General features: G+C 37.0%; 2 protein-coding genes across 2 annotated transcripts; one reads left to right on the forward strand and one right to left on the reverse strand.

The window, feature by feature from the left end:
* The first annotated feature begins 565 nt into the window (after positions 1-565).
* LOC139939308 (phosphatidylinositol N-acetylglucosaminyltransferase subunit A-like) lies at positions 566-15,627 on the forward strand. The gene is made up of 13 exons (XM_071935081.1): positions 566-675; positions 1,436-1,526; positions 2,380-2,445; positions 2,782-2,904; positions 4,341-4,516; positions 5,996-6,111; positions 7,197-7,304; positions 8,102-8,208; positions 9,448-9,530; positions 10,096-10,181; positions 10,539-10,666; positions 12,001-12,156; positions 15,004-15,627. Exons 1-13 carry the CDS (start codon positions 659-661, stop codon positions 15,175-15,177), a joined length of 1,431 nt encoding a protein of 476 aa, XP_071791182.1. The 5' UTR covers positions 566-658; the 3' UTR covers positions 15,178-15,627.
* Positions 15,628-18,555: 2,928 nt separating this feature from the next.
* LOC139939309 (transmembrane protein 41A-A-like) lies at positions 18,556-25,197 on the reverse strand. The gene is made up of 5 exons (XM_071935082.1): positions 24,995-25,197; positions 23,555-23,711; positions 22,231-22,392; positions 20,741-20,879; positions 18,556-20,046 (listed from the first exon to the last, which is right to left on the reverse strand). The coding sequence occupies exons 1-5, from the start codon at positions 25,120-25,122 to the stop codon at positions 19,868-19,870; spliced, it is 765 nt and encodes a 254-aa protein (XP_071791183.1). The 5' UTR covers positions 25,123-25,197; the 3' UTR covers positions 18,556-19,867.
* Between the last annotated feature and the right edge of the window lie 404 nt (positions 25,198-25,601).

The following is a 25,601-nucleotide window of genomic DNA, read 5'->3' on the forward strand; positions in this document are numbered from 1 at the left end:
AAAATCTTAAAAATTGTAGACAATCAATAGTTGCTTTAGAAATTAATTGTTTTTGCCCCAAAACAAGGCTAAAAGCCATTTTTTTGTAAACGGCTAAGCCCCGTAGTCGCTTCAAAACGAAATGTATTAATGTGAGAATATTACCCAGGGGAGCGGAGAGTAGGATTATTATTTCTCTAAAACAGTTTATAGTAAGATGAATGGAAACATTCACCAACAAGGAGTTCCAAATCCAAAGAGACGGGAAAATCCCTCGTGGAATAAAGCTGTGTGTGAATGGCTCTTTGATCTTTTCTTTTGATTCGGGACAACTTCTTTTTGGATCGGAAACTGGTGGCGAAATCCACTGCACTGAAGTTAAGTTGTTTTATTCATGTTATTGAAAAAAACTATGATTGGCGGTGATTTCCGTCACCGTCTATCTGAGCATAGAGTAAGGTATTTTATGAGTTAACCTTTAGTCCAAAAACTCCGCCCATGCAGTTAACAGGGCCGTGTATACGCACTAACTGCAAACAGCGCCACCGCGCGTCCATCCAAAACTTTTTTTATAAAATGGCGGCGCCCAGGAAGTGGCATTTGATTCCTGTAAAAATTAGTTTCCCAAGTGGGTTATGTATTGAGCAAAACATAGTGTTGGAGCTGAAACAAGTGCATCATGAAGCATCGAATCTGGTAACCATTGTACTTGTATTTCCATTTATTTACTTATCAGTTATCTAATTCTATCCCTTCGACGAGTACGTTTGCCGCCCAAAAAACAAGGCACTTCCATTTCCAAGCGGTCAAAATACTTCCGCTTTTTTTTGCTTGCGTTATCATCATGATGATTGCATCCTCTATGATTGCATCGTACGTAATATGTTTTTTAAAGGTTGTGTACTACTGTGTTTTTCATTCAATCAAGTCATGGAATCTCAATAACATGTGCACTATGTTTTTTAGACAGATCGAGCATTTAATAATTTAATAATAGTAAATTAAAGAAAGAGCCCTGGCTTGGTTAGTAAACTATTAACCTAAAAAATTGATCACCGTCCTATGTTTTTTTTTTTATCTTAAGAGGAGGAAAATAAGGGTTTTGTTTTGAACTTTTGTCTTTCAAAGAGCTCAGACTAAATATTTGCTGACTTTGTTTGCAAGTTACAATTTAATTTTAAGAACTTTAATTTGAAGAAGTCTAACGCTAACCAATGAAGGGTAAATTACGTGTAAGTCAATATGTGAAAAAATTGTGGCGAGATGAATTCAGTTAAAAATACATGATTATTTCATCTTTTGTGGGATGAAAAGGATAAAATGAAATAAAAGGATGCGTCTTCAAGAAAAAAGTAAGTGAGGATTTGATCAACTTGCCTTAAATTTAGTAAAAATTGCAACAAGTCTGTTTTATTGATGGTAATTATCAATAAAAAATTGTTCTTTTTCTTTTCAGTATGGTGTCTGATTTCTTCTTTCCAAACACTGGCGGAGTTGAGAGTCACATTTTCCAGTTATCACAATGTCTCATTCAACGAGGACACAAGGTTTGTTTCATTTGTCATGTTACTGTATTCAACTCTGAATTGTCCACATTTCTTCATGTGAGAAGAATTCAACTACATGTAGGTACTCTTGCACTTCTTTCTTTCATCTTGGCTGACGAGCTGTATGAGCTTATATTATTAACCCTGTGCAACCCCCCCCCCTCGAACTTAACCAGATCAATGTTTTCGGGTGCATTTTATGTGTGTGTGAATGTCGGTCACTTTGTACCCATATCACTTCATACCTAAGTCACATTGTACCCAAGTCACTTCATACCCAAGCCACTTCGTACCCAGGTCACTTTGTACCCAAGTCACTTTGTACCCAAGTCACTTGTACCCAAGTCACTTGTACCCAAGTCACTTGTACCCAAGTCACTTGTACCCAAGTCACTTGTATCCAAGCCACTTCGTACCCAAGCCACTTTGTACCCAAGTCACTTTGTACCCAAGTCACTTTGTACCCAAGTCACTTGTATCCAAGCCACTTCGTACACCCAACCCAAGTGTGTGGGTACATGTAGGTACACACATTTGAACCGGAAAGCTTAAAAATAACAAAAATAGGGTCCCTGGTCGGGTGAAGATCCCCAGTTGGAACCAAACCAATGGGAGCTGTTGCCAAAAAGTTTAAGTACAAACAAAAGAGCTCCAAAAGGGGATTTTTTGTGCAGTTGTTTAACACACTTGTAATGTATGCATGATGACGTTTTTGTTTTAAAAATACAACGTCAGACCATAAAGCATGTGTTCGCATATATACCATAGGTCCTTTTGGTTGGTAATAAGATTGCATTAGCTTGTTTTTATTTTTCCAAGTTTAATTTCTTCCTTTCGGTTCAATTATCTACAGGTGATAGTTATCACACATTCTTATGGAGATCGTAAAGGAGTCTATTATATGACCAACAATCTTAAGGTGAGTGAGATTTGAAGCTTAATTAGTGAATTTATCTTGTGCTCAGGAGAAGGGCGTAAGGCTTCGTCTTCCAGAAACACAAACTGCTTTTTGTCCCTGACAAATTATCATCAGCAATTAAATTGCTCCTAACCCCCAAAATACTGCATTACTTTAACATTTTTGCAGCTAGAAATATCACAATGACATATTTTCTCATTCCAATGCAGAATTTAAAATTTCCATGAAAAATTGTCTTTCCCCTCAAAGATAAAATTCCAGGCCTGAAAGTCGTCAAGTTGATTGTTTAAAAAACAATTGAAGTAAATCTATTTTAAAAATGTTTTGCAAATGCAGGTGTACTACCTACCATTCATCGTCTTCTACAACCAGTGTGTGTTTCCAACAGTGTTTGCCACGTTGCCGATAATACGAACCATCCTCATCAGAGAAGGCATCACAATCATCCATGGGCATTCAGTAAGTAGTCTAGGATTGGAAACTTTACACAGTGGAGTGTAATCACAGTGCTCAAATTTTGGGGAAAAATCTAGGATTCCAGGATTTGTACATTGTAGCTCAGAATCTTGACTGGACTGGGATTTTATTCACAAGTCCTGACTCAAAATGAAAGGAGACAAGAATAGAAATTGAGGACACGATTTTATCATCTAAACTGTTCCATTTGAACAAAACATCTCAGGCTTGTGTTCCAGTGTATAATTCAACTCAAAGCTCCTGGATGCTGCTTAAGCTGGATGAAGATTAAAGGCCGAGTCACTCCAGCGATAACGAAAACGATAACAATCACGACACAAAGAGAAAGCATTCTGTTGGTTGAATTGCTCCACGCAGAATATGCGCACGTACATTCAACCAATTGAGGGCGTGTATTGCAAACGTTCTCGGTTTCGTTCTCGTTATTGAGGCCAGTGTGTCCGGGCCTTAACTGGTGGTTGGGCTTGACTAAGACAGTTGCTTTGTCACTTGATTTGGTCTAAGCTTTTGCCTGCAAGTTGATCTGGAGGTCCAGGTCACAGGTTTAAAGGCAGTGGACACTATTGGTAATTGTCAAAGACTAGTCTTCACAGTTAGTGTATCTCAACATTTATGCATAAAATAACAAGCCTGTGAAAAATTTGAGCTCAATCGGTCGTCGAAGTTGCGAGATAATAATGAAAGAAAAAACACCCTTGTCACATGAAGTTGTGTGCTTTCTGATGCTTGGTTTCGAGACCTCAAATTCTAAACTTGAGGTCTCAAAATCAAATTCGTGGAAAATTACTTCTTTCACGAAAACTACGTCACTTCAGAGGGAGCCGTTTCTCACAATGGTTTATACTATCAACCTCTCCCCATTACTCGTAATCAAGAAATGTTTTATGACAATAACTATTTTGAGTAATTACCAATAGTGCCCCACTGCCTTTAAAGCCATTGGACCCTTTCGGTACAGAAAAAAAAAAAAAGTTCTCAGATTTACAAATAACTTAAAGGGTTTACAGAAGGCAATGGTGAAAGACTTCTCTTGAAATATTATTCCATGAAATGCTTTACTTTTTGAGAAAACAGCAAAACAATATAAATTCTCGTTAACGAGAATTACGGATTTATTTTAAACGTCATTTCATGACACGGCGAAACGCGCGGAAACAAGGGTGGGTTTTTCCGTTGTTTTCTCCCGACTCCGATGACCGATTGAGCCTAAATTTTCACAAGTTTGTTATTTAATATAGAAGTTGTGGTACACAAAGTGTGGGCCTCGGACAACACTGTGTACCGAAAGGGTCCAATGGCTTTAAGCCCCGATCTAGTAAACTTTTTGTCATTCATCATAATGTTATGTTAAAGTAGGATAAACATTAAGTATATATGCTTGAACCATTCTAATATTTGATTTTAAACTTTATTTACAGGCCTTTTCCACATTGGCTCATGAGACGTTGATTCACGGCCGTGCCATGGATCTCAAGACGGTCTTCACAGATCATTCTCTCTTCGGGTTTGCTGATATTAGCTCCATACTGACCAACAAACTCCTGAGCTTCACACTGGCGGACATCAATCATGTTATATGTGTGTCGCACACCAGGTAGATTACAGCTTTCTTAATATTCACAACAATGCTCCAGAATACCTCATCAACCTCATCCACCCGTACACCTCAGCACACACCAGGCTGCGTTCTAATGAGCTCATGATGCTTCATCAGCCCTGGGGCCGATTTCACAAAGGTCTCAAATTGATCGTAACTTCAAATCAATCGTAGTTGCTAAGTAAAGTGTGATGTCACAATGCAAATCTCTATGGTGATACTGAAAATTTGTCTTGCGATGAATTTTATTGCTTTGTGAAATCGGCCCCAGAACTTCCACTCTTTGGGGCAATAGGTCATTTTCTGTAGCATCAGCCCGGGTGTGGAACCAACTCCCACTGACTGTCAAATCATCTCCATTCATCACAACATTCAAGACAAACTTTAAATCTCACCTGCTCAAACAAGCATACTCACACAATCCTCGGTCCTAATTTGTCTTTCTCTCCTCAAGACTATGAGCGCCTTCTTTAGGCGGATACCGGCGCTCTATCTTTATTTATTATTATTATTAATTTAGATTTTCTTGTGGTTTGTTATTTGATATCTGAAATGAAGTAACGGCCGAAGCCATGACTTGGATATCTATAAATCCTTAATTCAGTCCAACCTGAAGATAATCTGGTGAAGAGCCGCCCAGTCCAAGTAAGCTTAGGCGATATCAATTTATTTTATTCACGATATATCGCCGACAATAATTATATCGCGATATTCGATATAATCGCGATTAATAAAAATTTGACATCATCAGTCTTCAAACTCCCAGTGAAAGTTGTAGAAGAGACAGTCATAGCATAAGAGAGGTGTTCTAATGACCTACTCTTCTGGTTTTACTCCAAACCTATGGGGTGAAAGATGTCTCAGCTAGGAAATACAGTGCGATATTGTGATACCTAATCGATATCGCGATATATCGCGATACATGTATATCGATATTTCGATTAAAACCAAATCGAAAATTGTTTCCAAATGAGTATTGCGGTATTCAATAATATTGTGATATCGCCCAAGCTTATATCCAACTAAATACTCAACTCTTTGATAACTCAACATCAACATTTTTGGCGGAGATTAGATTGGTATGCCTTGCTTTGAGTCTGTACAGTTCAAGCAACTTAATGAATTGGCATTTAGCACTCTGTTCAGCAGAGTGTGAGTCAAGTCTTGGTCTTGACACCTAAGCAAGACACCATTATTGCCTCGTTCTCCTGGTTGGGAAATTATAGCTAAAAAATACAATTTGGTGGCTATGAACCGATAAGAGTAAAGTGGGACAAATTACTATTATATTAAATTCATCCTGTATTGCAAGAATGCAAACTGAAATGAAACAGCTCAGCATTTGAACTACATTTTATTCCTTGAGTGGGAACCAGTTCGAGTCAATTAATCAGATTTAAATTACAGATGGAAGAGTTTTTTTATCCAATTGAAATTCCTGATTATTTATCCACACTTTCTTTTTCTCCGGTAAAGCAAAGAGAACACTGTTCTGAGGGCGTGTCTTCAACCAGACATTGTGTCCGTCATACCAAACGCTGTGGACTCTACAGTCTTCTATCCTGATCTCACCAAAAGGAGGAAGGACAGAAGTAAGTTGGAGAAGCTCATCTTGATACTCTGCTACAGGGTTGTGTTCCTGAAAGATCCCCTTTCTCTCTCTGCCCCCCTTCATCCTACCCTATAAGCCTTTTTGAGGTATGGCGGACATACAATGTTTTACGCGCGCCCCAAACGGGGGCAACTCATAGATATAGAATATAATACCTAGATCGGCCGCGCGCCTACATACGCGCCATAAGCCCCAGTAGTGTTGTAGCATTGTGTCCGTCATATATCAAAAAGGCTTATCCTCTATATTCTGCTACCATTCTTGCCTAATACCATGCGTTATATGGGAGAGTGGTATGGGAGCAGAGGTACTCCCCTGGTAGGTATGTTAAAAGTAAGAGAACATGGCCCTTTGTTCTCATACTTTAAGACACTATTTTCCTCTCGTACAGAGGAAGGCCCAACCCCTAAAAGCCCTGATGGATTCCTGAGATTCCAAGAGCAGGAATGAAGACCCAATTGGGGGGGGGGGGTTTACCAGTATGAAGCATAATGCAAGTTATCTTTCATAAGGTTAAAAAAAAAAATGTTAGATTGCCCTATCCATACCGTCCGTAAAAGAAGGAAAACCTTGGTCGCGTTTTTATATTTTTTTAGTTGTTTTTTTATTTACTGTTGCCCTTTGTTAAATATCAAACCACACGCCCATTCCGATGTCACGTTTTCACAAGGAACCAGTCTACCAATCCATTGAACAACAGAGGGCACCTGTTGCCAATAATGCCCATATAGGTACCGCTCGTTTATTGAACGAATGAAAAACACTGGTGAATGAAATGACTCGTGGAAACTGTGTTTGAAGGAATTTGCAAAAAAAACAAACACAAAAAGAGCGCTTGAAGCGAGATGTATAAGATAAAATATCTTGCTTGTTTGACAACCAGATCTTTCATGAAATGTTAATGCAGTTTTGGGCATTCTTTGACGACCGACTGACCGACCCAAGCAAAAAATCGAGTGAAAGGGCAATCAAACCGTTTTTTTTTTGGCTTAATCAAAAGCCATGGCTTAGTTTGAACTTTTGAAAATTCAAGCCTTCTTCCATTTCCCCCCTTTATTATTTCAGTAACTGTTGTTGTGGTGAGCCGTCTTGTGTACAGGAAAGGAATGGACTTACTTGCAAGGGTCATACCAGAGGTGTGCCAGAAGCATCCCAGTGTTGATTTTCTTATAGGTAAATATTAATATTGTAACGCATGGCTAAACAATCGGTATAGTCTAGCGCCGTTAAGATCTCCAAACTGTAAAAAAGAAACGTTTTTGCACCAGCAGGAAGATGCTGACATTGAGCCAAGAGATACACACGTTGCATTATATTATTTATGGTATAGTTGTGTTAGGGCCGTTGTCACATGAGGCAATTGACAGGCAACCAGTTCCAGGTCATCAAAGTCTTATAATAGCGCACGTACAGTGTGTATCTACCAAACAAGGAACTCAAGGGGCTGAGTATATATACAAACTTTCAGAAAGATAGGTTGTTGCAGTGATGAATCTTGAGACCCAATCAATTAGCACCTTATAAGGGTTTACAAGGTGCTACGGCGCATACAACAGCCACAGCCAGGAACACCCGGCAAACCCCTTCTCTTTTTAATTAGATAAGTGCACTGGGTTCTTTTACATGCATTACACAACACATGGGACCAACGGCTTTATGTCCCATCTGAAGGACAAAACAATAGTTATGTGTCTTGCTTAAGGACACAAGTGTCGCGGCTGGGGATTCAACCCACTCTGCTGATCAGAAACACCAGAGTTTAAGATTCGGTGCTCTTAACCGCTCGGCCAACACACTTCCAAGAAGAAAAAACGTTCACCTTTAAATGTTCACCTATTATTCTTGGGAGTTCTAATTTGATATCTGGACTCTTGACTACTCTATAAAAATAGCAAATCATAAGATGGTGACTTTTGTGTTGTAAAAGAAATGTACAATAATCCTTCAAAATATTTAATTTTGTTTTGCAGGTGGAGACGGTCCGAAGAGGATTGATATCGAGGAAGTGAGAGAGAATTACGAGCTTCAAGATAGAGTCAAGATGTTGGGAGCTCTACCTCATGAAGATGTCAAAGATGTAAGATTTAAGACTCAACCATTTAAAGGAACGTTACATAATTTGTTTTTGCTAACAAAACAATTGCTGGCAGTGTAAGCACTTTATGTAATCCACCATATACAATGATACATGTATACAGTCGACTCCCGTTGAACTCCCATGAACTGACAAACCTGTAGAAGTTTGAGATCGATCGCACATCTGGGTCACAAGAAAATAGTGAAAAACCGATTACACATTTTGCATGACATCAATTATTTTTTTGTTAATAAAAAGCTCACTGAGCAATACACTCCAGCAGGAAATTATTTCTCATCAAATATGACATTTCACATTGAAATATTTCAAGGAATGTTTTCTTCTATCATTATTAGACGTGTAAGTTTTATGTAAAATGTGTGATCTTAGACAATTTATTTTATTATCAATTCTGTAATGTTCATTTAAGATAGAAATATTTAATGGCCTGATATTTCGACCCTAGCTGAGTCTTTCTCTAAGGCTAAATATTAAGAATGCTCTTTGAATGAACTATGCTTAAAAGCTAATTCATTTTGAGATATAAGTCAACAAAAATTCTAAAACTGAAATAACCTTTGTCAACCATTTCTCCATGGGTTGTTGGCAGCCCGCGGCTAGAGTTAAAGCCAGTGGACACTATTGTTAAATGTCAAAGACTAGCCTTCACAGTTGGTGTATCTAAACATATGCATAAAATAACAAACCTGTGAAAATTTGAGCTCAATCGGTCGTCAAAGTTGCGAGATGATAATGAAAGAAAAAAACACCAGTTGTGTGCTTTTTGATGCTTGATTTTGAGACCTCAAATTCTAAACTTGAGGTCTCGAAAATCAAATTTGTGGGAAATTACTTCTTTCTCGAAAACTACGTCATTTCAGAGGGAGCCGTTTCTCACATTGTTTTATACTATCAACCTCTCCCCATTACTCATTACCAAGTGAGGTTTTATGATGATAATTATTTTGAGTAATTACCAATAGTGTTTACTGCCTTTCACTTTTCTGCCTTTAAATTGGCTTCACAACCAGAACAAAATAAATCATTCCTACATGAGTAACATGCCTGTGGTACTTTTTCACAGGACTCGGGGAAAGTACTGAGTATAAAGTGTTTTACACATTTAAAGTGTATAGGTAGAAACTAAATTATATTTTTTGTCCCCGATGCAAATTGAACATCTATCAAAGAAACTTGTAGTTGTTGATTTATGAATAGTTTTATTTTGCTCATTGACAGGTTCTAAATCAAGGGGATATTTTCCTGAACACTTCTCTCACTGAGGCATTCTGTATAGCTATTGTGGAGGCAGCATGCTGTGGGTAGGTTCAGAACAATTTTGAAAACTTACCAAATGTGTGTTAAGCACTGTATACTCAGTACTTTCCCAAATTCTGTGAAAGAACTCGGGAAATGAGAGTTAAGTATACAGTTTCTATTATACATCGATGTATGGGTAAAAAACAAATTATTTTATTTATCCCTGATGCTAAAGTTAGCATCTATTCAAATTTTAGCATCGAACAATTTTGTGAACTTTTGAAAAAAACTAGTCAAAGTGGCAGAAAATGTGAATCCAAATGATATGATTTCAGCAATTTCTATAAATTTCTATTCAGGTTTTGGATTGAAACAGGACTGAATCAGCATTTCTTTACTAAAACTTTTTTGTTAACTGTAGGGGTGGGGGGCAGTTGGTTGATTGGGTCGGGGGCCACAAGGCAAGACAGGAGCCTAATTTCAGGGAAATAGCGTTTGAGTAATTTCTTTGATAAGTAAACATTCCTGGGGAACCAGTCATGGACATTGCACTTGATACAGTTTGGCTGATAACCTTCATGAAATAGGATGTTTCTCCAAATCATTTACGGTGATTCCACTTTTCAGTTTGCAGGTGGTCAGTACAAGAGTTGGTGGAGTTCCAGAAGTTCTTCCAGATAATCTCATCATTCTAGCAGAGCCAAGTGTAAAATGTAAGTTATCGTTTGAATTTCTCATACTACAGCATCATCAAAACCTAAAGACTTAAAAATAAAAGCGTTATATTCACAAATATTTCAGAGATGGCATGGCTCCAACTTCTCACCTGTTGAAGAAGTATTTTTTCCAACTGGTGGAGCGGAAAGAGCTACATTGTAGTAGTGTTTGCTTTGTCCTTGGGTTTGTGTGGGCATATTTTTTTTCTTTAATTATGACAGAACGTCTAACATCACAAGGTCAGACGACTGGTCTTTGACAATTACCAATAGTGTCCAGTGTCTTTAAATTGCTTTTTGTGGTATTATAATATTTTAATTTATTTTTCAATTTTGTTTTCTTCATCAAAACAGCTCTAGTAACATCATTAGACGTCGCTATCAACAGACATAAGACGGGTAACCACGTTCCGGCCCAACAAGCTTATGAAACGATGAAGGGCATCTACACATGGCAGAATGTTGCCAAGAGAACGGAAAGGGTGAGAGTATAAACTTTTAGGAGCCTCCACGGTCGTATTCAGCTTTGTAAAAAATCATTTACCAAAGGTTCAGGGGAAATTTCAAGTCTCTTACCTCATGTTAAAATGCTGTGAAATGCCATTTTATTTGAGAGCGAAGTTTGAAACATGACGTTATCATCAGACACATAAAAATGGGTCTGTTCCAAATAGAAATGTTTGCGCCAGTCAAAAGGGCAAAGGCAATGCAGTTCTGATAGAACATCATCAACATTCAGGAATAAACTAAAACTTCTCTGTACAAAAATGTATGGATCATAAATTTGAAATGTGACATCAAACTTTTTTGGATTTGGGCGGAAATTGCATTTGAAGGGTATCAAACACAGTGTCTTTTCACCCCTTTTTTAATCTGAGGAAATAGAAAGCTGTAATGTTTTTTCCCAATTTCAAAATGAGTGGATCAGAAAAATTAGTTTGATCTTGGAGCCCCTTATTAATTGTGAGGTTCCAAGGTGGTTTGGGAAATTTGTGTAAGTACATTCAGAAAACCCTCATAAAAACATAAAAGGATTTGGAATTGAACAAAAAACTTGACTGGAGCGGGATTTGAACCAATGACCTCTGTTGGCAGTCTCCCTGTTTTGTCAATATCTTTGATCAGGGATGCAAGTCGGAAGCCATAGGGGCCTTCAGCTGTTAAAGCCATTTGACCCTTTCGGTACAGAAAAAAAATAAAAGTTCACAGATGTACAAATAACTTACAGGGTTTACAGAAGGTAATGGTGAAAAACTTCTCTTGAAATATTAGTCCATGAAATGCTTTACTTTTTGAGAAAACAGTAAAACAATATCAATTCTCGATAGCGAGAATTACGGATTTATTTTAAACACATGTCATGACACGGCGAAACGTGCGGATACAAGGATGGGTTTTCCCGTTATTTTCTCCCGACTCCGATGACCGATTGCGCCTAAATTTCCACAGGTTTGTTATTTGATATAGAAGTTGTGATACACGAAGTGTGGGCCTTGGAAAATACTGTTTACCGGTTTCCTTGGCAATGACAGTTGAGAATATTTCTATTCTATTCCCCCTGGACAGGATGTTAGTCCATCGCAAGTTACCTCCCTGCTGTCGCCGGTACCCATTTGTACTCCTGGGTGGAGGGAAGCAACTATGATAAAGTGCCTTGCTCACTGATACAAGTGTCACGATTGGCCAGGCAGGATTTGAACCCACATTCTGTAAATTACAAAACTTAAATCCACTGCCCTAGATCGCTCTGCCACGACACCCCAGGGTTTGATGAAATCAAATCTTTATATCTTTTCATTTCTGTTTTTTTTTCTAGGTCTATGATCGGACACTGACGATGCCAATCCTCTCCTTGGCCGAGAGACTGGAACGCTACAATAAGCTAGGATTCATCGCCGGGAAATTCTTTATGCTTGTTGCCGTCGTTGATTTCTTAATATACTGCTTCTTTGAATGGTGGGCACCGAGGAAGGTATGTCAAAAATGTTCCAGTCTTTTTTTGTATTCAGTCTTAAAAACAAAATGTTAGTTTAAAGACACTTGACACTATTGGTAATTGTCAAAGACCAGTCATCTCACTTGGTGTATCTCAAAATATGCACAAAACAACAAGCCTGTGAAAATTTGAACTCAATTGGTCGTCGAAGTTGCGTGATAATAAAGGAAGAAAAAACACCCTTGTCACACAAAGTTGTGTTCTTTCAGATGATTGATTTCGAGACCTCAAAATCTAATTCTGAGGTCTCGAAATCCAATTCGTGGACAATTACTTTTTTCTCCAAAACTACGTTACTTCAGAGGGAGCCGTTTCTCACAATGTTTTATACTATCAACAGCTCTTCATTACTCGTTACCAAGTAAGGTTTTGTGCTAATAATTATTTTGAGTAGTTACCAATACTGTCCAGTGCTTTTAAATCCAAATTGAGGCAAGATGCAATAAGGCTGAAATTAGTCTGACCTCATTTTGGTGTGATGAGATTCAGTAGTTGTTTTTTACTATGGCGCACAGGGACCATGTCAAAGATGGAAACTGTCTGATGGAGGATTATGGAATGCTTATTGAAAATACTTTCAATTCTTAAAGCCATTGGACACTTTCGGTAAACAGAGCTGTTGATAGTATAAAACATTGTGAGAAACGGCTCCCTCAACATTTACAACTTCAGCAGTGATTTTGGTTGATATTCCCAAAAAATACTTTCAATTCTTAAAGCCATTGGACACTTTCGATAAACAGTATTGTCCAACTCCCACACTTCGTGTATCACAACTTCTATATAAAATAACAAACCTGTGAAAATTTAGGCTCAATCGGTCATCGGAGTCGGGAGAAAATAATGGGAAAACCCACCCATGTTTCTGCACGTTTCCTCGTGTCATGACATGTGTTCAAGTCAAATTCGTAATTCTTGCTATCTGATCGAATTGATATTGTTTAATGTTTTCTCAAAAAGTAAAGCATTTCATGGAATAGTAATTCAAAAGAAGTCTTTCACCATTACCTTCTGTAAACCCTGTAAGTTATTTGTAAATCTGTGAATTTATTTTTTTTATTTGTACCGAAAGTATATAATGGCTTTGAACTGTTTTTTTTTTTTCTGTACCGAAAGTGTATAATGGCTTTAAACGCTGCTATTGCTGCCAACAGCCATATAAACTGCTCACAAAAAGTAAGGAAACTTTTTTCAATCCGGTATATTTGTTATTATTTAATACTCTTTTTGTATATGGTATGTATCATTGCAAAGCTGAACTCTTCCTCTTTAAAATGATACCACAATTGCAATGATTACATGTTGCTGGACTTGACCACGTTAATGAGAATGAGACAAAGTCACAAATCAAATGTGCCAAAATTAGCAATACTTTTGTGTTACTGTATGAATTGACACTGTAATTCAAACAAGCAAGACAACTTACTGATCTTAATCCACTTGATTGAGACAAGAAATTTGGTATAGAGCAAGACAACTTACTGATCTTAATACACTTTATTGATACAAAAAGTTCAATAACGAGTGGATGATCCGAAGGCGTTGATGACAGCATGGCACCTTCTTCTCATGCTGCACACAAGTCTTGTGATGCGCTGATGATGAGGAGTTGGCGTTCCATTCTTCATTAAGGAACCTTGTTAGGTCAGCCACAGTTGATGTGTTGGTGGTTCTGGCGCGGACAGCGAGGCCAAGCTGGTCCCACAGCTGATGTTCCATGGGATCCAGGTCTGGACTGTTAGCGGGCCAATCCATCCGGTGCACCCCAACATGTTTCAGGTAGTCAGTCACCAGTCAGGCTCGAGGGGGGCGAGCGTTGTTATCTTGAAAGATGGAGTTTGGTCCAAAGTCTGCAAGTATGGGACTGCACCCGGCTGTAGAATATCGTCTTGCAAATACCCATCAAACAAGGTGTTTTTCATTAGATGAGGGTAAATTGTGTCCGATGAGCTCACTGGTGAAAATCACTGTGTAATGGTTCTGAAAAGCTTGATCGGTTTGATTAATGAGCATTACCTATTGACCATTCACAGACAACGGTAATTTTGGCACATTTGATTTGTGACTTTGCCTCATTGTTATTCATGTAGACAAGTCCAGCAACATGTAATCATTGCAAATGTGGTATCATTTTAAAGAGGAACAGTTCAGCTTTGCATTGATATATACCATATACAAAGAGAGTATTAAATAATAACAAATATACTGGATTGAAAAAAAGTTTCCTTACTTTTTGTGAGCAGTTTATATCTATAGGTAAAGTTGCTGAATTTTAAACTCCACCAAGTAAAATGTTGTTTTTACAATTGTTTCGATGTTAAGTGGACTCTTTAAAGGTAGGGTCATAGATTAGTTTTTTTTTGAGGCAAAGTTATAAACAAAGATGCATTAAAAGTCACAAGCATACACTTCCAATTGCTGAGAAAAAAGTATTTTCATGGTATTGTAAAAAGAAAATCAAATCCATCCTTGTTTAGTGAGGTGACTGTGGGAACCAACTGCATCTCTGGACGTGGCTTTACTGAACGAACACCAGCCCTCAATAATGTGAGAAATAATTCTTGCATGAATTTATTTTTCAGACTCAAATTTTTTTTCCAAACCATACTACCTCACAGGGAATTCTTTCTCAAAATATTAATAGTATTTATAGCTGCAGTGCTTTGTCCCGGGTAAATCATTATGGTAATTTAAGAGTGTTAACAATTCATGACCCTACCAGTAAAGAAATAAACAACTTTTAACACTTTTATCAAATTTTCACTTAAAAAAGAAGAAGAAATAATCACTTTCTTATTGTTCCGTTTGTTTTATATCTTTCAGAATATCAACATAGTACCTGATTTTCCTCAATCACTTCCAAAAGAGGTTGACAAAACTTTCCTGCGCAAACCTAAAGAATCACCTGGTCTAAAGATAACAGCAGAGGGCGGTATTTATAAAAAACGGCTAAGACCACGAGTTGGAGTAAAGGGCGACAGGAAGTACAAGGTCTAGCATCAATGTTTGTAAAAAAAAGATGGCACGCAATAATTGTTTCTTTCAGGTTTTTTTTTTCATAAATGAGAAAAATGGGTGCTGGAAAAAGAGGCTTCTCCAAAGGCATTAAAGAATGGCTTCCCTTTTTCCGGTAAAGCAATACATGTGTATGCATTGTTAATATAGTTTATATTTCATTTCAAAGTGCAAGCTATAAATTAATTTTTAATTGATTAAAAGTGATTAGGACAATACTTGAGAAGTTTAATTCCTAGGAATATTTTCAGTGCCAAAGTGTCTCGTTTAAACTTCTTTGCAATAGTTGTTTCCTTGGTGTGTATATACATGTACTAGTACATGTTATATCTAATTACTGAAATCTTTTAAGGGTTGTTAATTTGTTGGCAGCTGAAATGTTATGTTTTTTTAATTTGCATTTTATCCGTTTTATAACAGTGGTTTTTCCCCCCAAAAAATTTAGCTTTGAGAGGTAAGTCCAGCATTTTCATCAAATTTGGGGTCCAAAACTGAACAAATCACAAGGGGTAAGTGAAGCATTTTTAGCAAATTTTGGTCCAAAATTAAAAAGATCACAAGGGGTAGGTCCAGCATTTTCAGCAAATTTTGTTTAAAAACTTAAAAGAAATCACAAGGGGTAAAATTGAAAAAATCATAAGTGGTATTAAGTCCAGCATTTTTATCAAATTTTCTTTAAAAATGAAAAAATCACAAGGGGTAGGTCAATGATTTTCATCAAATTTTGGTCCAAAATTTAAAAAAATCACAAGGGGTGGTCCAGCATTTTCATAAAATTTTATTTAAAAATTTAAAAAAATCACAAGAGGCAAGTCTAGCATTTTCATCAAATTTGGGTCCACAATTGAAAAAATCACAAGGGTACATTATCATCAAATTTTTGTCCAAATTTGAAAATAAATCACAAATGGTACGTCCAGCATTTTCATCAAATTTTGTTTAAAAATTTAAAAAAATCACAAGGGGTAAGTCCAGTATTTTCATCAATTAATTTGGGTCCAAAATTGAAAAAATCACAAGGGGTAAGGCCAGCATTTTCATCAAATTTAGGTCCAAAATCGAAAAATAAACAAGGGGTAAGTCCAGCATTTTCTTCAAAGTTTGGTCAAAAATTAAAAAGATCACAAGGGGCAAGTCCAGCATTTTTATCAAATTTGGGTCCAAAACTGAAAAAAATCACGAGGGGGTAAGACCAGCATTTTCATCAAATTTTGTTAAAAAATCACAAGGGGTAAGGCCAGCATTTTCATCAAATTTGGGTCCAAAATTAAAAAAGTCACAAGGGGTAAGTCCAGCTTTTTCATCAAAGTAATTAGGTCTACAACTGAAAAAACCACAAGGGGTAAGTCCAGCATTTTTATCAAATTTGGGTCCAAAATAAAATTAAAAAAACAAGGGGTAAGTCCAGCATTTTTATCAAATTTAGGCCAAAATTGAAAAAATCACAAGGGGTAACAGCTTTTTCATCAAATTAATTGGGTCTACAACTGAAAAAAAATCACAAGGGGTAAGTCCAGCATTTTTATCAAATTTGGGTACAAAACTGCAAAATCACAAGGGGTGAGTCAAGTATTTTCATCAAAGTTGGGTCCAAACTTGAAAAAAATACAAGGGGTATCCACCATTTTCATCAAATTTTGTTTAAAAATTGAAAAAAATCATAAGGGATAACTCCACCATTTTCATCAAATTTTGGTCCAAAACTGAAAATATCACAAGGGGTAAGTCCACTATTTCCATCAAATTTGGGTCCAAAATTGAAAAAATCACAAGGGGTAAGGCCAGCATTTTCATCAAAGTTGGGTCCAAAATTGAAAAAATCACAAGGGGCAAGTCCAGCATTTTAATCAAATTTGGGTTTAAAATTGAAAAAAATTATTTAATCAAATTTGGGTTTAAAATAAAAAAAAAATCACAAGGGGTATGTGAGTAATTGGAGTTAATTGAGGTTATCAAATTATGTCTTTCAAACAAGGTTTAACATCCAGGATAGAATGGTCATACGGATTGTGTCTTTCAGAAAAACACTTGTGTCTCACTATTTATGCAATTTTATTTGACCTATTTTAATACTGAAAAGTTTCTCAAATACCTCATCTCACGATAAAATGATAACATTTTTGTAAAACAATACTTACACTGTATTTGTATTGATTGAGAAATTTGGAAATAAATGTTGAATTGAAACTAAGGAGAAATGTTTCTCGCTGAGATGAACATCTGCAGGGCTCAAATTTAACACTGGGCCACAGGCTCGAGGCAACTGATTATAGCCCCGAGGCCAGTAAACTCTTGACTGGTTAAGCCTCGTTGTCTTGTGTTTTTCAATTGAAAATTGAATAATAACACCCCACTGTGTAATATCAGAAGGAAATTATGTTTAAACGTTTAATTTGAGTCAAGTCTGGTGATTATCTTTCAATTCTGTTAAATATCAAAGTATAGACGATGTAACCTATGTTTACATTCAAACCGCCCTCTGTTGACAAAACACTTTACACGTCATGTTTCGCCGGGCAATAAGACACATAGTCATGGTAAGATTGCAACCACTTTCTAGCTGGCTGCCAAAACACAAAGGTTTTGCCCGGTGGTATGAGCCCGAATCATGTTATGGTTTTCGAGTGCAACAGAGGTCACATCGTCTATAAGTACACCTATAATTATGACAAATGAGATAAATCTTCAACAGTGATTGTTCAAATGAAAACAGTTTTGTATGTGAAACCCTGCAGAAAGTTCTTTCTCGTCACGATTTTGGCCTTGTTTAATTTATTCTAGACGGGTAAACATCGTGAGCTAGAAGCCCTACGGTGGTCTTGAGGAAATTCACAACCACAATTGAGCCCTGCTGCCGATTTCACAAAAAAATAGGATTAATCGTAACTCCAGTTAGGACGAGTAACCCATCCTAAATTAGGATGGGTTCAATGCGTCCTTACATATTGGGATACGTAACTGAACCCGTCCTAAGTCCTAAGATTAATCCTAAGTTAGGAAGAGTTTGGCGAAATCGACGGCTGGTCTCCCTGAAGCATAGACACAACCAACCTGTTAAAAGCATTTTTAAAAGCCTTATTTCTTTCTCAGGGAATGCTGAAATGTTTCAAATATGATTATTACATTGAGTTAATAAGTACCGTATTGTGCAAAAGTAAGTTCTACTATTAGTAGTTTTAATGGAAAATTAATAAAAACATTTTGAAATACTGTTTACATTTCTGTGAATTGCTTTACTGTTACAAAATAATATTGTTTTTATATATGTGCACGTTTTATATTAAAAACAGGTTATGTCTAAAAAATAGAATGTTCGTAAATTCTATTGAAAGTTAAAGTTACGATATTGTGCATAGTACCACTTTGCTGTCGTTTTTCTTGAAGATGTTAATGCAGTTTATAGACAGCAGTTTGGCAAGTGCATGAGGCAACCCCCAAAAACCCCCACCCTGCATCCTATCAACTGAAGTCCCTAAGGTAAACCTTGCAAGAGTAAACCTTGCAATTTGCAGTATCTGTGATCGCATGAGGCATGTGTGAACTCAATTTACAAAAATGCGAAACAGTTCAGGTCTCAAATTAACCCTCGACACCCATATTAATTACCATGGTGTCATGTGTTTTTTGCTGTGGTGCGCTTCGCAAGGTTCCAGTACCAAATTTCATTTTCCTCATAGAAGTCCCGAATAAGTGCCACTTACCAAGGGCCAATTTCATAGAGCTGCTTAAGCACGAAAATTTGCTTAAGCACGAAAATAGCTCGCTTAGTTTTTACACATGTTACTGGTCAAAATTTCATGCCATATACATTGCTTATGACTAGTATTTAGCTGTTGTTTACTTAGCATAACAATTGAGTGGAGCCTTGGCCGGTAATCTGATTTTACTAAGCAATGAATTTTTTGCTTAAGCAAAATTTTGTGCTTAAGGAGCTCTATGAAATTGGGCCCAGAAGAAAATTGGTGAGCCCCTTCAAGAGCAAATTTCACCTGTAAAACTAAAGTGAAGCTTAAAGGCAGTGGACACTATTGGTAATTACTCAAAATAATTACTATTAGCATAAAACCTTTCTTGGTGACGAGTAATGGGAAGAGGTCGATGGTATAAAACATTGTGAGAAACGGCTCCCTCTGAAGTGACGTAGTTTTCGAGAAAGAAGTAATTTTCCACGAATTTGATTTTGAGACCTCAGATTTAGAACTTCAGGTCTCGAAATCAACCATCTAAACGCACACAACTTTGTGTGACAAGGGTGTTTTTCTTTCATTATTTTCTCGCAACTTCGATGACCGCTTGAGCTCAAACTTTCACAGGTTTGTTATTTTATGTATATGATGAGATACACCAAGTGAGAAGACTGGTCTTTGACAATTACCAATAGTGTCCACTGTCTTTAAGCCTTTTTTTCCAAGTTAATATTTTATTTTGCCTTTGATACAGAAAATGACATACTAGCAGTCGAAACAGATATTACTGTAATTGTGATGTAAGGAAATTTGCCATTGAAAGTGCCCTCTTCAGGTCAAATATATGCACAACTGCGTTGCGTTTAGACTGGTTCTGAAAGTTTACCTTTAGGGTATTGAGATAAAAGTCAAGTTAATGTTTAATTTATAATAATAATATAGTTCTGCTAATTATACAAATACTTTCCTTGTCCCTGTATGTCCGTCTAATCCTTCTTGGTTGTTCCCTTCTTGTACTTCCTGAAGAGGAGACCAGGTAATAGCGCCACCAACGCCATCCCTCCCAGTCGCAGCATAACGTTAAGCGTAATAATCTCATTGAGTGAGGTCACTTCCGATAATATACTACCAGTTTGAATGCAGATGAAGTTGTAAGGCATTAAACCTGGAGCAGATAGACAATTGGAAAGACAAAATGAAAAATATAAAACAAGACGGTGCCTCTAGGCAAAGAATGCTGATTTATAGGCAAACTATAAACAAAGATACATTAATAGTCACAGAAAATTTCAGCTGAATACATTTTCCACTCGGGAAAACAGCAAAAAAACTGTCGCACTATTTTAATGTCGAATCCATCCATGTCTAGCGAGGTGAAAGTGGGTGCCAACCCAAACTCTGGCTGTAGAATACGTGAACGGGCACCATCCCTTAAAAATCTGAAAAATGAAATGGAGTATGCATGCACACAGGTCAAATGTCCATGCTAACCCGTGAAATATGTTTGGTGTAAGGGCTGAATTCCCTGCTTCCATAAGTGCTGATACCTCGCTTATGGTTAGCAGATCCATAAAATTGGGCTTGGACTTTTGAAGGGTTCACTGTGTACTGTGTATCCCATGATATCAAATTGCATGTTGGAATAGATTAACTATCATTTAAGACAACAACAGATCAAGTTGAATAGTCTGATAGTAGGAGCGTTAGTATCAACTCATAATTAATAAATGTTTTGTGTTGATTGGAAGTCGACTGCAGGAAATCTTTTGACAAAGTGAGGTAACCACCCACACTAAGACAGGTTAAATGTACCTCTGCTCACAGCTTAACTGGTAGCAGAAACACTGCACTGCACTTACCTATTAAAACAGATAGGAAGAACTGGAAGAGAGGTATTCCGATGATCGGTGAGGTCATATTAAGGAACCAGTTTGGTGACATGGGAAATAATCTCAGAAAGAGTAGGAAGAAAAACAGACCATCCAGATTCTCCTCGACCTGATAGATGACAAGAATATAAAAAAATGAAATAATTAAAAAATTAAAAAAACAAATTACGGAAATGGGAGAAATTTCTCTTGCTTAACTCCAGCTTCCTTCAGAACATTAATACCTACTTAAATCAATGGTATTATAGGGTTTTGATACCTTTTGTAGACTTATCAGCTTCATTAGTTGTCAAGTTTTTGGGAAAGTGAAACTGAAAATCACAGAGCATCGTCTTCAGGAGAGTCGCCTTAATCCATTGTACAGTGTGCATTCTAAAATAATCTCACTGAAAAGTCTTGCATAAAAAACATGAATTGCCATCAAGACCACTGGTCAAGACATGCTAAGAACACTAAAGTACATGTACAGTGTATCCAAACAATTTTTTTTCTCTTTCTTGGGAAAGTGGCAGATTAATATTTCATTTATTTATGATTACAAAACTGTTTTGATGAAAATGGATAGCACAATGTGTAGCAAGCCGGTTATTGCCTTGGTGCCCCAAGAAATGGTTCAACATAACTTTACAATTTCCTCAAAGAGGTGCCCTTTACTTTCCGCCCCATACTTTATGGGCTAAAAGCTTGTTTTGAGAGTTTCCTTAAAACTACTCACAGAAGGTATGAAGGATTATTCCAAATAAGACTCAAGAGGACTGCATTAAAGAACGATCAATACCAAAGATAAATGCCTTGGTGCCCTTGCCCTTTCAACAATGAAGCACCATGCCTAGTATAGACTGTGCAAGTCTCGCGCGCCAGGGAGCGAGAAAACACGACAAATGAAAAACTATTTTTTTAACATATCAAATCTTTGCTTAAAATTCTTCAAAATACCAAATTTGAACAACAAAAATACACATTAAAGCTTGTTTAATTTAATTTTAGCTTTTTAAACATTTATGCAATTAATCGGCTATAGTTTATGTATAGACAAAAGGAAAATTCTTGGACAAGGATGTTTATTTGATCTTAAATTTTTTGAAACCCCTGTTGCACATCTACGCCTGATTGTGAAATTATCAAAAGGTGGGTTTTACGCGGACGCACAATGTTCACGAGGGCGTTAAATTAATGCGTGACGCAGTTAAAATAGGAAGCTGACCTGAGTTCATGTTTTCCTATCGGTTTTTCTTTGTTATTTTGTTGAATTAATTTGTACTTTTTTATATGTTGTTAATAAGTATTACATTTTCAAAAAAATATGTAATTTTCACGGTCATAAGGTACATGTCAATAAACTAAAACTATGGACGAAACAAAATCTCCTCAACGTAAAACTCCATACGGTTGGGACACAATGGTCCCGGAAGCTCAAATATGCGCGAGGCTTGCGCGAGACTTGCACAGTCTATTGTTACCTTTTTTTGCAATGGTTGTACTCTCTGTGAAAAGTACTTCATGACGACCGCTCTACCGAAGAGATGAGACAGGAGGTAACAGCAAGAAGCCCCAGTCGCTGTCAAGACACAGCAGAGTGGAAAGGCATACCAGATACCAAACAAAGCACCTCCTAAAAGGTTCTGAAATATCAAAGATAATCCATTCAAATTTCAATTCAATTCAATAAAGCATTTATTGCCATCTTGAAAAGTATACCAAAATTAAAATAAATAAAAATATTGTGTGTTAATTTTTAATTTTTTTTTACCCATACACCGCTATGTATTAGCACTGTATACTCAGTACTTTCCCGAGTCCTGTGAAAAAATATCACAGGCATGTTACTCGGGTGGGATTCAAACCCATGACCCTTGCAATTCTAGAGCAGTGTCTTACCAACTAGAATACCAAGGTTGCCCGGTAGCTAGAGGCAGTTCGAATCCTATGTTTTGGCAGCGGGTACCGCAACGACATAAGAGATGTTAAATTTGCATCGGGGATAAATGATTTTTAAATACGTGTTAGCACTGTATACTCAGTACTTTCCCCGAGTCCTGTGAAAAAATATCACAGGCATGTTACTAAAAATATTGTGGAGACACAGTCCTTATAAGCCAAGGCTTGTAGTGGAGTGTATTGAGAAGAAAAAACAGAACAGACAAACTCATTTAATATAATAAAATGAACAAATTAATTTTGTACAAACAGTCTAAATGTATTGGGAAGTTGATCTGACACGAAAGAAGTTGAAATAAATGACGGCTTAAAACTGCAATGGAGAAAGCAACTCTGGAGAATAAACTAAAGTGATAAAACTATTAAGATGCTATATATCGGGAGTTATGCATAATAATAATAATAATTAGAGATTTATAAAGCGCACATATCTGCCTTAAATGGCACTCACGGCACACAAGAAAAAACTAGAAACAGTAATTAGGGAAATAATGACGGAAAGTAAGTATGGAAATGACAGTTAATCGCTGGATTCCTTCATGAGTTATGTTTTCAGATGCTTGTGGAACAATTCTGTAGTTTTGCTAGTTTTGCATATAGGCCTGACATTTTGTTCATTTTGCCTTTTGTTTTGATATTTATACTAAGGAAAATCAGGCCTTGCGCTAAAGTTTTTGTGAAGTAGCCTATGTATGGAGGGTATAGTTTGCGGTAACACCATGGGTAGGCCCTAAATCTACTTCACTTGCTGGGTAGATGATGCTCTTTTGAGAACTTGCTGTATTTTCTACATATGAGATGCAGCCTGTAAAAGAATCAAGGCTGTCTTTTGATGGAGGTACTTACCATAAATACTGATCCAGGGATGGCGAATGTTTGTTTGTAGAGATAAGCGCTACAGAATAACAACATGACGTACCCATAGTTATTGGTTTTGTATTCTTGTAGTAACTCTGCGAGATTGTTGAGATCGTCGAGGTTGGTGGGAAATCTCAACTCAATACTACATCAGTGACAGAATGGAGAGGAAAGAAAACACATTAAAGGCAGTGGACACTATTGGTAATTACTCAAAATGATTATTGCCATAAAACCTTTCTTGGTACTGAGTAATGGGGAGAGGTTGATGGTATAAAACATTGTGAGAAGCGGCTCCCTCTGAAGTGCTATAGTTTTCGAGAAAGAAGCAATTTTCCAAGAATTTGATTTGGAGACCTCAGATTTAGAACTTGAGGTCTCGAAATCAACCGTCTAAACGCACACAACTTCATGTGACAAGAGTGTTTTTTTCTTTCATTATTATCTCGCAAGTTCGATGACCGAAGCTCAAATTTTCTCAGGTTTGTTATTTTATGGATATGTTGAAATACACCAACTGTGAAGGCTAGTAAGTAATATGAAAATGCAAGACTTGAATTCAATAGAATCTCCACTAAACCATTCCACAGGTCTACTGCTCAGAATATTTTAATAAATAAACAAACAATGCCAGTTATGTTGATACAATGTAAGCGACCATCACAAGATTTCAACATTTGTTTAGGTCACACAACAGGGAGTAGCTTTGGAGGATCTCTAGCCCACCTTGTTGACATCGGTCACATCACTGTCGCCACTAAAGCCCACCTTCGATACATGTCTAAAACGCTATTAGTTAACAAAGGTCGCAAAATGCATGGTAGTTTGATTGCAAATTTCTCCCATTTAGAAAAATCCTATACTACTCCAACGTACCTCATTTAATTCCTTACATTTGTGGAATTCATACATGTATCACACATAACCATAAGTTATGGTTATGTGTATGTTGGGTAAGCCCTGTTATGGCATAACAGGGCTTACCCAACATACACAAAGTTAAAGTAGAGTAAAGTTCAAAAGATTTTTCAATTGAGGCACATACATAATAGAATAAACATTTCAAATCCCCGGATCCCGACCCCTTAACTGGGGGAAAACTTTCCGTATCCTGCCACCACTTTTTTTTTAAATTTGATTTCGACTTCGAGCCCTCAGTCAGCTCAGAAAAGAATTAGACTTTGTTGAGGTCTCGAATTGAGCTCAAATTTTCACAGGTTTATTATTTTATGCATATGTTCGTTGAGATACACCAAGTTTGTGAGAAGACTGGTCTTTGACAATGACTAATAGTTTATTCCCCAGTGTATTTAATTAATCACTACGTAAATAATGTATCGTATGCAACATAGATGATAGTTTCATAAACAAAACACAAACAACTAACAAGGCAATGCAATTGGCTAACTAACCATGCTAACGAATTACCTTTCATTCCCTGATGCGCTTTGCAGATCACTTGGCAGTGACGGTAAATTAATCGACAGCAGGTACAGCCAGAATGTTGCAGAAACGAATGCACCACCACAGGCAAAAAAAGCAGTCAAAACTGCCATTATTCAATGAAAACAATTACTTTGTAAGGAGAAAACAAATTGGTAAAGTTTCGCTGATGGGCTGCGCCATGTTGGTGACTCCCGCCCCCAACGTTGGGACGTGCTTATGCGCATGCTGACAGACACCTAAAGAGGCGGGGCTTAGAGGCACGGAGCAGTCAGCGTGGGGAACACCCCACCCTCATACTTTGACAAGATAACATTATAAAAAATAGTGTTAATACAGTTGTAGTTATCATAACTTCCATCACAGCAATATTGACATTAAAAAACCTTGAAGAAAAAACAAAAAGTCCTGATTTCAAAATAATATCCTGTCCCATTGTCTATTTTTTGGCAAATATTAGTGGCCCATTTGATTGAACTGACAGCCCTAAAAGTGTACCATTTTATTGCAGCAGGATAAAAAAATGCTTCTTGGATATTTCTAGACTCACACAAGAACAGACATAAACACAAAGCGGAACAACATTCTGCTG

Source organism: Asterias amurensis, chromosome 7 (genome assembly GCF_032118995.1).
Source record: "Asterias amurensis chromosome 7, ASM3211899v1".
NCBI classification, from domain to species: Eukaryota; Metazoa; Echinodermata; class Asteroidea; order Forcipulatida; family Asteriidae; genus Asterias; species Asterias amurensis.

Excerpts from the sequence above, each read along its gene's own strand:
- LOC139939308 (XM_071935081.1), top strand. Across the intron at positions 2,446-2,781 it reads ATATGACCAACAATCTTAAG|GTGTACTACCTACCATTCAT; the intron begins GTGAGTGAGATT and ends TTGCAAATGCAG. Across the intron at positions 4,517-5,995 it reads ATATGTGTGTCGCACACCAG|CAAAGAGAACACTGTTCTGA; the intron begins GTAGATTACAGC and ends TCTCCGGTAAAG.
- LOC139939309 (XM_071935082.1), bottom strand. The coding sequence starts at position 25,122 with ATGGCAGTTTTGACTGCTTTTTTTGCCTGTGGTGGTGCATTCGTTTCT. Across the intron at positions 23,712-24,994 it reads AGCGCATCAGGGAATGAAAG|TATTGAGTTGAGATTTCCCA; the intron begins GTAATTCGTTAG and ends TCACTGATGTAG. Across the intron at positions 22,393-23,554 it reads TCCCTGGATCAGTATTTATG|AACCTTTTAGGAGGTGCTTT; the intron begins GTAAGTACCTCC and ends TTGATATTTCAG.